General features: G+C 34.5%; 1 protein-coding gene across 7 annotated transcripts; it reads left to right on the plus strand.

Moving 5' to 3' along the window:
- The first annotated feature begins 756 nt into the window (after positions 1–756).
- On the plus strand, positions 757–6394 carry LOC145608871 (uncharacterized). 7 transcript variants are annotated; one of them, XM_081664464.1, is made up of 9 exons: positions 757–1179; positions 1269–1345; positions 1540–1625; positions 2560–2636; positions 3144–3213; positions 4113–4211; positions 4309–4436; positions 4546–4712; positions 5822–6394. In XM_081664464.1, exons 4-8 carry the CDS (start codon positions 2578–2580, stop codon positions 4709–4711), a joined length of 522 nt encoding a protein of 173 aa, XP_081520590.1. In that variant the 5' UTR covers positions 757–1179; positions 1269–1345; positions 1540–1625; positions 2560–2577; the 3' UTR covers position 4712; positions 5822–6394. The 7 variants fall into 7 exon arrangements, 2 of the variants coding, with proteins under 2 accessions (XP_081520590.1, XP_081520589.1); XR_014105925.1 differs by adding an exon at positions 2802–2913 and having other exon boundaries at positions 766–1179; positions 4113–4436; XM_081664463.1 differs by having other exon boundaries at positions 767–1179; positions 2569–2636.
- Positions 6395–13177: the final 6783 nt, after the last annotated feature.

Below are 13177 nucleotides of genomic sequence, written 5' to 3' on the forward strand. Positions count from 1 at the left end.
GGAGGAAGAGAAATGGAAGGAAATTGTCTTCTTCCATCCTTAGGAAACAAATCCTTCCAAATTTGAAAAGATTTGGAAGGAAAATCACATTTACAAAGCCTACACTAACAACACAACAATGACTATGCTGTTGCCATAACTGCCGCCCTTCCATCGTGGTTGTCGGAATCTCATCCGCCACCACCATAACCACCCGTCGACCACCCTTCCGCAGCGACTACCACCTATATAATTATTGCTATTCTGCCACCATCACCACCGTGGTACCGCTCTCCCCAACTCAATTTTGTTCATAATCAACTATTGATATTGAAGTAATGCAACTTTTCTTTCACATTCTTTTGCAAATTGGTTGTAATTAGGGATGGCAACAGGTCGGATATGGACCAGCTCCGGATGGATCCGGATCCAGATTCGTTTTTCAACCTTGGATCTAGATCCGCCGGGTTTGGAAATGAAGACCCAGATCCAGATCTAGATCTGACGGATCCAACGAATCCGGGTCCAAAACGGGTCTTGCACGTTTTTGAAACAAATCCATAACCCTTATAAAAGCCAAATTGGGTTGAGGAATTTTTACTTTTAGCAATTCTCTTATGAACAGTGCTCGGACGGTTATGCTCCTGCCATAATATTTTTTTGTTCTTGCTGCATGCTGCCCTTCCCTTCCCTTATTGCCCTCTTCAATTTCTTTTTGGTTTTTTCTTTTGTTTTGTCGTCTTTTCCAGCCTTTCAATTCTCAGCTTCACTGCATTTTGCTCCTATTTTTACTCTCTCCTCATCACTTCTCAATCTCTCTCCTCAACCTATCAAAGTAATCCTCTTCACTCAACCTCCTCTCTGTTCTCGAATTCTAGGCCAGGGTTCTTCATTTTGAACGCTAATCCTATCCTCATAATTCTTTGGATGTTTATTTTGGTGAGATTGATGGATTTAGGGTTTATTTCTTTGACAGGAGAACCCATCTTTCTCTCTCCTTTTTTTAAAACCCACAAACTCCATTTGAGTCGTGCACCGATTCACCAAACCCAATCAACAAAAGCCGTCGATCTATCAAAAGCCCTCATTTCTCATTCATGGCCACAGCATCACCAACATCTCCACCGACGAATTTCAAGTATATCGCTTTGTTCGTCAATCCCGAGGAACGCCTTCATCTTGAGCATGCCCAGAAACATGGTCATTGATCTTCCTCCTAATTTTGGTTTTGATTGTTTCAAATTGAAATTGATTCTAAATTTTTGTTGATTTAATTTTTTACAAACCAGGAGGGAGAAACAGAAAGCTGAGCCCGAATACTGAGGAGAGAGGGCGTTCGCTGGAAATGGCTTGGGTAATTTTTCAGGTAAATTTTTATTGATTCTAAAATTTTAAAAAAATTACCTTAGCCTCCGATCCTCCATTAAATTGTGCAAATGGCTAGGGAATTTGATGTTTTGTGTGTTTTCCTTAAAATCTGTATATCCCGTGCATATGAAATATTTCTAAACTATCTATGGTTTTTCACTTAACATTGTATGAATTTATGTATTTTTGCAGGAGGAATTTGAGTAAGCTTTATTCAAAAACAAGAAGAAAGAGAATCATTAAATGGTAGCTTCCAGTGCCAGAGCTTTCTTTGTTAGGTAAAATTAAAGAATCACTATATTTGATCTATATTTTTCATCTCTTTTATACTATACTGTATTGATCAAATTAACGAAATAAACCGTTTAATGAATATTTTTACTTAAAAAGCTTCCATTTTGCTGGGACAAAAATCCCAATTCATGTTTTGTTCTATCTATTGTTTTGCAGAATTCCTTGACCTAAATCATTTACAAATTTGCATGCTTTTCTTTATATACCAAAGCAGTTTCAAGTATATTTGCTCTTATTTTATCATCTATATATTAATATTTTTTTTGTTACTTTCTGATCATTCCTATGATTTAGTGAAAAAATAATTATTTTAGATTTAGGGGTTTTGGTTGAATTTGATACCCGTGTTTGGAATTGTGTTGTGTATCTAAGATTTTGATAATTGACTTTGTCTCACTTCCGGGAAATGATAGTACTAATGTGAAGTATGAGGAAAGCACCTTGTGTTGTGTGGTTACTTAGTGTAAGTTTCATCGAATTATGGTGTGTTCTTGTTGAGTTTGAGGGTCTAAATTGCATGAAATTTCGCTATAATATGCTTATAGTGTGTTATTTGTCGTTATGTAGGGTGTCTATCCTAGAACGGGTGTAATTATGCGCACTCTCACATTTACTCAGGGGGCTTGCATTTTGGGTTTTGAAATTCTAAACTACTTCATTAGTCACAAAATTTGATGCTTAAGGTTGTAAAGTTTGATTCTTTATGAATTTTGTGTCTTGATGTAATGCTTAATGTGTAAGAAACAATTTGCTCGCTTGCATTCTAGGTATGTCAAATTCTGATTTTATATATTCCTTAAAGAGGGTTCAACGATTATAATTTGAGTGTTCCATTGTTTCTGGGTTTGTGTAGAGCTTCAACCTCAGATGTTTAGGGTTCTTCTAAGCTTGATTATTTCTGATTTTATTTTTTGGCAGATTTTGTAGGAAACCCAGATGTTCAAGATTGAATTAAAGAAGATATTCTTGATTGAGTTGTCAATGTTTGTGCCAAGGTGAGTTCATTCGAATCTAATTTAATGTTATATTATTTTCTTTTGTCTTGTCAATATTTGATCTTAAAGTGTTTGATGAATTGCTTGAATGAAATAGATTGTGGGTATTTTCTCATTTAATCTAGGGGTTTGTGTTTTCATATGACCCTTAATTATGAATTGCAGGTGATTGATGATCTAAATCTAGGGTTCATCGCCAATTTACTCGGTGTTTGAGTTCTCCATTAAATTCTACTTTGACTTGGGGTTTGAGTTTTCCATCATGAATCTCATCTGGGTATGTCAAATTCTGATTTTATATACTCCTTAAAGCGGGTTCAAGGATTATAATTTGAGTGTTCCATTGTTTCTGGGTTTGTGTAGAGCTTCAAGCTCAGATCTTTAGGTAGTGTCAGTTTCATGATTTTGTTTGGGTTTTTCATCTTTGCTTGATTAATTGATCTGATGTTTCAAAGATTTTATCTGTTATTTTTTGGTAAAAGACTTTTTAATGATTTGTGGTTGCAGATCAGAAGAAAATATAAGGGACCATGCCTCACTAATCACTATCGACCTCACCCAAATCGACTTGGACTCTGTAAGATTTTAGTTTTTATTTTTATTTGTCAAGTTTGTGTAAAAGTTTTACCTTCAATTTCATTAATTGTAATTGATAATTGAATTGAAGTAGTGATGATGAAGTACTAAATTTTGAATGGATTTTGATCTGGAGTTAACTATGAAAGATTTATCGTGTTTTGGATACAATTTTTCTAAGGTTGTGACTCTCTTACTATAATTCCCTTTACATTTCAGGTCACTTATATTCCTTCTTATGGGTTCTACTTTAGATTTTTTTCAAACAATTTGGATAAATTTAGAGTCTTGTTTGCTAATGAGCAGAGTTGGATTCATGATGAATGTAGCTAGCTAGGGTCGAAACATTTAGGAAATCAAGAAAATTGTTTTCCATTGTTTTATGTGTAGGAAAGCATCTTAATGATCTTGTTTAGCCTTTTTTAAGAGGTTAAGTTGGGTGATAGTATGAAATTAAGACAGAAATCTATTGTGTCCTATGATCGTAAATTCTTAATGTTATACGATGGGATGTATGACCACAATATCGTGTTGGGAACTTGATTTAAGATAAATGTAGCTAGCTAGGAATAAAAATGTTTAGGAGATCAAGATAAATGATCTCGAGTATTGACTGATATGTATAATGATAAGGGAGGGATATTGTATTTCTATTACTTGTACCAGTAGCAAAATGTTAACAGACTCATTTATTTAGTGCTGAATTCCTTATCAAATGGCGTCTTATTCTTGCCCCTTAAGGTTTTTTTTTTTTTTTTTTCCTTTCCATGATAGCACAATGCTAGACCTTTTATGCTGATTATCTTCAAATGCCCAAAAAACATTTCTTTGCTCAAATATCATTTATCTTGACAGCAAACATGCTTAAAGATCTGGTACTGACCATCTTTCAATTTCCAGGCTGAGGTTCTCTGGAGCAAAGGCCACAAACCACTACCTCCACTTCATCCCCTCTTAATTAAGGGCAGAAACCTCTACAGATTGAACACATTGAGGCGGGTGATCAGTAGACTTTTTTTTTTGGCTCTTTCCATGCTGAAATTTATGATTAGATTGCCATTACTTAGAAGTGGTTGCAATTGTCCGCCTATATTAGAGATGGGAAGATGAATCAGAAAGACAGCGGGTTTTGAGCAATAAGCATTGCAGGGGCTCCCTTGCCCGATCAAGTAGAGAAGCCCGAATTCAGGGAAAGATATCAAAAAAGATGCTCAAAGGAGCCAGGTATGGACTTAACATCACTTGTTTTTTAATTCTTAATGTTGAAATACAAGGATAGATGAGAGTTGGCCTGTTTAATGTCACTTAGAAAGTTGGCACTACTCTACTGCAGGGTTTGTCCAAAAGAAAGACAACATATATGTCAAGAGAAGAACCATAGGCTTGCAACAGGTCCCATCTCCAACAATTCCTTTTTGGTGTTGATGCTGCTGTTAAGGTTGTGCTCGATGTCGCGCTTGCTTTCTCCTCTTATGTTTTGTCTCTCACTCCGAGGCTAAGGTAAATTTTTTTTTTAAAAAAAATTTTAAATTTTTTTATTTTACTCTGTTGTTTTCGGAGGTTGATTGATGAAAAATTGTCAAACAATTTGTCAAATTAAGTTGTCCCTTTGTAGATTAGGGCTTTCAATTAAATTATTGCCTCTCTTTGTTGATACTTACTATGTTTAAATTTCTTTATAAATGGGTGATAAGAGTAACTTGATGTGGGTGTCTGGAATATTGGCTGGATGACAACTGAAAATTTGTAGCCAAGTTGTGGCCTTACTCCATTTGGTAAAGGCAGCCTATCAATCTTAGAAACTAAGACCTCCAAAATCTTTGAAAGAAAATAACAACTTTTTTCATGACTAAGCTTTAGAAAATCTGATGTTTGGTTGTTGATCTATCATATGTTAAACTTGAGTCTTGAATCTATGTTACTGTAAATTGATTTTTTGATGTAGATATGTGGGCATGGTATAAGATACAATGCTAATCTGTAAAAATCTTGGGTGCTGGAACTTAAAATTGAGAAATTTTCTTGTGAATGAATTGAAATTGTATTAATCGTTTGTATGTAACTAAGCTGTAATGTGAGTATATTGAGTAAAATATTTCTGGGTAGTTGAGTTTTTTTCGATTTGATGCAATTGAGCAATAGAATGTCACATTTTACTCTAAATTATCTTAAATTTCCTCAGATAATTGTTGGATTTTTCATATGATTTGCCTCTGTGTGAACATGAAAAGGCTCAGATTTGTACGCTTTTGTCTTATATTATACTCTGTATAAAGAATATATAATACTTTGTATCATCATAAAGGTTTTTGTTAATTGGGCACTTTGCTCTTGTAGAAATAGCATGGTTGGCTTGTTAGAGCTAGCGGAAAGTCCGAAAAATGGTTTTTAGGTAGTTAGAAGGCCTTCTTACTACCTAAAAATGGGGTTAATTTCATAATTAAACTCATGAAAATAGAACGAAAATAACAAAATTGTTCTTATTAGCTCTTTGTATCCTTGTAAAAGAATGATATTGTGTGACATTAATGTTGGTTTTTAAATTTGAAGCTTTTGTTGTTTTGCATTGTAATGAGAATTTGATTGTTACATTGGTCATTGCATTGTAGGTCCGCTCTTGTTACATTTGTCATGTCAAAGATCAAAGAAATAGCTGAGAGGGACGGCAATCCTTTGATGGCTGATGGTAAACCTGTAGTTGTGAATGAGCAACAGGTGAAGTTTCTTTACACTACCTTGAAGTTGCTAAGATACTCAAGAATGACCGTTGTGGTACTTGTTAGCTTACTGCCACCACCTCCATCACCCATCTATATTTTATATGGAGTACTTGGATCTTTTGGTGGAAAACATTCCGAGGCTTTTAACTGTAAGAGGATACAAGAAAGATGTGGTCACGTTGTTTACATAACTTAGACCCCCAATTTTTGCTACGGGTATAAACATGGTGTACTTGAGGACCAGAAAATTTGAAACCACCTATTTGTTCATATCTTCTGTTTTGACAATTCATTGTATCTTTACAATTTTGTCAATCATTCTTTTTGTAAGTGTAAGTTTAGGCACCTGTTTATTTGTTTTTTATCAAGAATATGTAGATAAAATTCTTAATATATATGTGTTTAAAATAAGGAATTTGTTCAGAGGAAAAAAAAAAAATACATTTATAGTTAATCAACCAATTTAAGTTTCAACTAACAACTCATGGTATGATTAATGCAGGGCCTTATAGATTGTTATTTACTTTGGATTATCAACTTATTGATTAACTCTTAATAAGTATCAAAGTGTTTTCCTTAAAGGTATAATGGCATCTGGTAGTATAAAATAGTATGTTGTATAAGAATATGAAATAATTCGTACAATATCAAAATCATGTCAATTTAAGACAGGATTTAAAACAAGATGGAAGTAATAAAAGGAGAGATTAGGAGGGGAGATAGTGAGAATAAACTTTATAATATTACCAAAATTTAAAACTATGAGAAAGAGTAGTAAAAAGAAAAAACTTTTTTAACCACTTTTAAATTAAATTTGAAGACAAGATATTGATTATTTTTTTAAAAAAAAAATCATCAGCGTATGGTTTATTTGTATTATATTTTTTGAAGAAAAGGTAAGCAATTTGTTTAAGGGTGAGACACGTAATTGCATGTAATTTTTAGGGGTGAGCGAACTATTTATGCAAGAGCAATTTATTTAGGGGAAAGTACATTATTTATCTAGGAGTGAGGTAAATTGTATATAATTTTTTGGGGTGAAGAAATTATTTAGAGCATGTTTATATTTACTAAACTAAGTTGAACTGAACTGAACTAAACTGAACTGATTGGAGCTGAACTGAACTGAATTGATTGGAGCTAAACAGAACTGAATAGGGGTTCACTCGGTCAAGGGTTACTTGAAGGGTTAATCGATCAGGGGTTACTTGAGGGGTTCGGACAAAGGTTACTCGAGGTGTTCACTTGGTCATGGGTTACTCGAGCTACTCAATCAGTGGTTACTCGAGTTACTCCGTAAGGGGTTATTTAAGGAGTTCGGTTAGTAGTTACTTGAGGGTTAAGTCAGAGTTACTTGAGGGGTTACTCAATCAATGGTTACTTGAGGGGGAGGGGTTACTCAGTTAGGGGTTACTCGAGGGGTAATCATGGATTACTCGAGGGGTTACTCAGTCAGGGTTACTTACAGAGTTACTCGATAAGGAGTAACTCAAGTAACCCCTAACCAAGTAACTTGAGTAACCCCAACAACTTGAGTAACCCCTGATCAAGAAATAATTAACACAAAGCAAGACAAAGCTCAAACATGTGATCCAATCCAAGCAATGATATTAACTTTTCTAATTTTCTATACTCCGTATCAACATGAGTGTCAATACTTATCAATTGTTTGTGATCTAAATAATTGCTAACATTAAATATAGATATGAAATAATTATATCTTACACACGCATTCTAATAATTTATATTTCATACAACTACAAATTCATGCACAAAATTACAAAAGCTAAATCAAGTTGATTATTTAAACGATTCACTAATAGTTTCCTAAATTATATTAACAAAACAGTGCGCGGACAGTAGCATCCTATTTATTTCTGTCTTAGCATGTACTGTATAGCCTTCACCATGGTCAACCATTAAGTGATAATCTTTGTTACATTACTCAATGTCAGATGAAGCCTCAATATGTTCCCCTGGGTAAGTTAACTCCCAAGACCAAGAATCAGTAATCAGCACTCCAAGTCTCTAAAATCATTTAATCGGTTACTACTAAGACACAATAATGCAATAATTTATGACGTATACAAGTATATATCATGTACAATTTACAAAAATCAAGCTAATTAACTTACATATACGTCTTGCTAATAATTTATATTATGTACAATTTACAAAAACTAAGCTAATTATATCTTACTTATACGTCTTGCTAATAATTTTCTTAATAAGCTTTACAAATCGGTGCGCGCGGCACACTCGGACTAGTGTAATAAAAGACGCAATTTCAAACAAAAACTTGTACAAAAATATCAAAAACAAAAATGAACTACTACCATCTTACTTTAAAAACAAAAAACAAATAAAGAGAACTAGAGAAGGGAGCACGAGACAAGGACCAGCAACATAAAATACTAATATGTACTACCTACTTGTTAATCCTCGCATGTGTTCCATTCACCAAGAAGGAAGAAACCATCCTCATTGTTAGAATAAGTGCTAAAATACAAACATAAAATTCGAACAAATTCTACTTCAGATATCAGCAACAAAGCACGAGACAATGATGATCTGAACGGAGGTAGGCTCACGATTGATCACAAAATATCGTATTAGCTTACACCACTTATGGATTAACATACTCTTGCTCATAGTTATTAAAGGGGGAGATTGATATCTGTTGTTCTTGAACATGCAAATCAAAGCTTCTTTATTTTCATTATTGTACTGCGTAAGGGTTTCACTAACCACGGAAGACCAGATGGCATAATTCCGATAGTTGGTTTTAGCTCATTTAAGCCCTCTAAGGTGTTAATGCTGAAACTGTAACGAGGAACAGCTCACACTCTTGTCAAGGAAGTCCTGGTTGTGCAGACTGCAGACATCGAGGTAGCCAAGAATATGAATGGTCTGCAACCGTTCTGGCCACACCCAGATCTTTGGAGGAAACACATACAGTTAGATGACAAATATAATTATATTGGTAAGGAGACATGACAGCTTCTTGTAAGTCATCTTTTGCATACACTTTCAGCAGATTATATATAATGGACAAAATCAAGAGGCACATAGAGTCCAGAATGGATGATGACTAATCCTAGTAATCAGCAAATATCATGCATTAAGTGTTACATGTTATACACAAAGAACTACAAAATAGTGATCTTTACCAAAGTTTCTTCATAAAACCTCATGTATTGCAATCAAAAATCAATTCTTAATTTGTGTTATATATATATATGTACATATATATTGTAATTTTACATGACTTCCAATTTGAGATGCCATGTTATGGTTACAGGATTAAACTTTCTTTTGTAGTATACTTTTTCCCACCGTAAATTATGTTCGTTCAGAATATAAACTTTTAGTTTTGAATCAGTTATCTATAACTCACTAATTGAGGAAAAAAGGGAGACAACTAGTGTTCTAAAAGACTAAAAATCAACTTAGCAAAAGATAAAAACCTTGATCTTTAGGCTATTAGCAATTTGAAGCAAAATATCTTCTTTAAACAGGGAATCAATCCCAATGATGACGTCATGCTCTGGGTGTGAGGCAACGATATCTATAACCTGCAAATCAGCCATTCAAGTAACCCTTAGGCAAAACAACTTGTTTAAGCAATATACTGATCACTTAAGGTCTAACAGATTGTTCTAGCAACTGTCACAGCAATATAATAGTAAGCAATATCCAGCAACTGCTGATGTATTACACAGATTCCATCAGCTGTCACGAAAATTGAACCCTTCAAAGAGCAAGATTTACTTCTCCAAATAGACAGATCAAGGTTGACGCGATCTCTGAGTAACTGGGGAATCAGCAGAGTAATGACTGAGGTATTTACCTTAGATCTCCTCTAACTGACCAAAGACCTTCCAAGAACCAAGTAGTGCATATTTTAAATAAGTGGATAAGGTAAAGTCTAAGCTTGCTCAGTGGAAAGCCAACATATTAAGCAAGGCAGGAAGGTGCACACTTATAAACTCCGCCTTTAATGTCATTCCTAATTACACCATGCTTTATAGATATTGAAAAAAACTTTGGGGATCGAATGTGAACAAGAAGAGCATGCCTATGATTTCCTGAAAGAAAAATTTGTGGACCCACATTCGAGTGTTTTGACACCAGATCGTGCGGCACACTATTGCCTGTTTGTAAACAAGGATGGAAGCCTAATTGGAAAGGCTTTTGAACACACAACAACACAAGCACAGTCAGCTTTAGAGAGATTGGTGTCCGGGGCTTGTGCACAAGTATGACTGAAACACCATGTTTTCCGGGCAACTAAGGGGCTATAACACAAGGTAGACACAATATCTATAAAAACCTAAAAACGACACGCAAGTATTAAAGCAAGACAACACCGTGTATGAAGCTCTGAACTTTTATATACTGGTCACAAATCTGGCTATCCAACTCTAGAGCAAAGTCAAAACACCCAAGTGATCACCTGGTGCATCCACATGTTAATTTTAATAGATAACTACTATCGGCTAGCAATCCTACATGAGAAAATTTTAATATAAATCTTAACCTCTCACCAATGCACAGATTATTACCATGCTCCTTACTGATTCAAATAAGCAACAAGCATCACTTTAACCATAACACCACATAGAAAAGGAATCTCATGAAAATGAAGAGGAAGATGCAATCATGTATTGTGCATAGCATAGCAGACACAGTTCAGTTCCACAACAAAGAGAATTAGAAGTACCTTTTGAGTAGCAACATCTCGTGCAGGAAAGCAATACGCAGGATTGCAATATGTATTGTCCATCCAGGTAAAGGACATCGACAACTGCACTATTCAGAGCATCAAGGGGCATCTTCCTTGCTTTCACAGACCTATCACCAGTGTTTCCCAACAAAAATCGCCAGTGTAAAGGACGTGACCGAAGTCTCCCCTAAATAAGAACATTACCGCACCTGTAGATAATAGTAGGACTAAGGAATTAACATGTCAAGCATATCTATACACTATACGACATGTTTAGGATCTTAAATAAAGAGGCACTTTCATATCAAAATTTTAAATTTAGACTTTGGCTTTGTTTTTTAGTTTAGATCTTGCAAGTGTTTCCATGTAATAGTTTGTTTATGCCATTTTACTAGCTTTTGAGTTAGAACCCTTGATCAGTTTCTTATCTACAACAGTTATGTCATTTCTCTATTTCTATCATTTTTCAGATTATGACGTCATATGCTTGATAATCAATGATATTCCTCTTCACTGTCTAAAAGAAAAAGGTTTCACGAATTATCAGTGGATGGAAACAAGAAAACATGCTCCGGCTATGCTTTGTATCAAAACCACATCAATAGTAAACTTCAAGGAAAGTTAGAAATTTAGAACTAATAAATAGTGTGACCGGCCTACTTTCTTGATTTGATCAGGCATAGAAAAAGAAACCGTTGCTTCAAAGCCTACGAGTACTTACACCATATCTCTAAGATATGAATAAACAAGAGACTCCACCAAATTGAATAACAAAACATATTAAAGAAAGAGTCAAAAATTTAAGGCCACCATTTCCCTTCAACCAAACCCTTAAGCCCACCATTTCCTCACTTGAGCGACGTAAATTGCGACAATTGCTTGAGCCATGAGAGAGCCAAAACCTCCCTGATCCTTAACTGCATAACCAAATTGTTTGCCCCACGAATTTATTAAGCCAAAAGTTTTGATCACATCAGAACAAAAACATTACCATTTTTACACATTTCTTCAGAGTGTCGTAGTCCTCTTCGGAAACTATTCCATCTCTTATCAATTTGAGGAAGTTTTCTGTGGTTTGGGGCTCCTCCATCAATTGATACATGTCCACCATATAATCAGTACTCAATTGTGGCACATCTGAGATTGCTAGAATCATCCCCATGAGATTGATCTGAAACTGCAATAGGGATCTCGTACTCATGGGCAAACAGATTCCTACATATAAGAAGATGAAAAGATGATTTAGAATCACCCATGGAGATAAAGAAGATAAGAAGAAGATAAGGAGTAGAAACAGAGTAATGGGCAGAACAGAGCACTAGGGCGCAGCGGAATTAGAGAGTAAAGCAACCTAGGCTAACTGATACCATGAAAGAGTTAGGGAATATTTTCCTTGATTTCATTCATTGAGTAAGTCAGAATATATACAAGTATACTAGCCTTATCATTAGGCGTGAATCATGCTACAAAATAGGTAACAAATAAACTACTTTGACTGTACAATATAATTCAAATACATCCTATACGATATTTAACAAAAACACAAGTATCAAATTATCAAACTATAAGATCATAAGATAGATATAGAGCATGATTAACGAACTAAAATCAAATCAAATTATAAGATATAATTATCATGATTAACAAACTAAAATCAAACTATCAAACTATAATGAGATAGATATAGAACATTTAGAGTAGTGGTGGGCCATAGTTAAACAACAACAAAAAATTAACAGAAGAGAGGACATAGTGTTGGGCCCAGAACAGTTCAGTTCGTTTTTCTTACAGTGACCAGTGTTACCTTCTGGTATGATTCATACTTGTTATGATTTATAATTTTAAGTTCCTATAGCATGCGTGGCATACTTGGATGTCTTTTTCTTTCAAATTGAATTAGATATATGAGGAAAGTCAATACTTTATGAAGGATGAGAATAAGAGAAAGTCAATACTTGTGGCTTGATTGATAATGTGGTTTGCAACTCATTGTTGCATAAGTGATCTAGTTTGCTCGTTGAAATAGTAGTGGTTTGTAAGCAATGAAAATCAAAGATTCAGCTATAATTGTTGGGAGCCTTAGATAAAACGATTTCAAATTTTCAATAGAGTGAGGCACCAAACACCGATCATCAACCAGCATAATAAGAAAAAGAAAAAATTTAATTCCAAAAAATAAAATAAAATGATAAAATTACTATACTCACCCTCTTCACCTTGATTCAATGTTTTCGGCATTGGATTTCTAGGAAGTTGAGAGAAACACGCCCAATGGAAATGCTCCGGTGCAATAGAATTTTCGATAATTCTATCCGCAAAAGACCGGAGCATTTTAGTTAGCTCCGTTCCATTCAGCTGCTGCTCCGTTGAATTCATCTGCCAAAAAACACAATATTATCACATTCAAAAAAACAAATTACAAGTGATGATAAAACTGGGATTTTCGGCATAACTATTATATACATACATGGCTTTTCTTTTTCAAAAAAATAAAATAAAAGTACATACATGGTTATTTT

Source organism: Chenopodium album, chromosome 23, assembly GCF_948465745.1.
Source record: "Chenopodium album chromosome 23, dcCheAlbu1.1, whole genome shotgun sequence".
In the NCBI taxonomy this organism is placed as follows: Eukaryota; Viridiplantae; Streptophyta; class Magnoliopsida; order Caryophyllales; family Amaranthaceae; genus Chenopodium; species Chenopodium album.

Excerpts from the sequence above, each read along its gene's own strand:
- LOC145608871 (XM_081664464.1), top strand. The coding sequence starts at position 2,578 with ATGTTCAAGATTGAATTAAAGAAGATATTCTTGATTGAGTTGTCAATG. Across the intron at positions 3,214-4,112 it reads CCCAAATCGACTTGGACTCT|GCTGAGGTTCTCTGGAGCAA; the intron begins GTAAGATTTTAG and ends TTCAATTTCCAG. Across the intron at positions 4,437-4,545 it reads AAGATGCTCAAAGGAGCCAG|GGTTTGTCCAAAAGAAAGAC; the intron begins GTATGGACTTAA and ends ACTCTACTGCAG.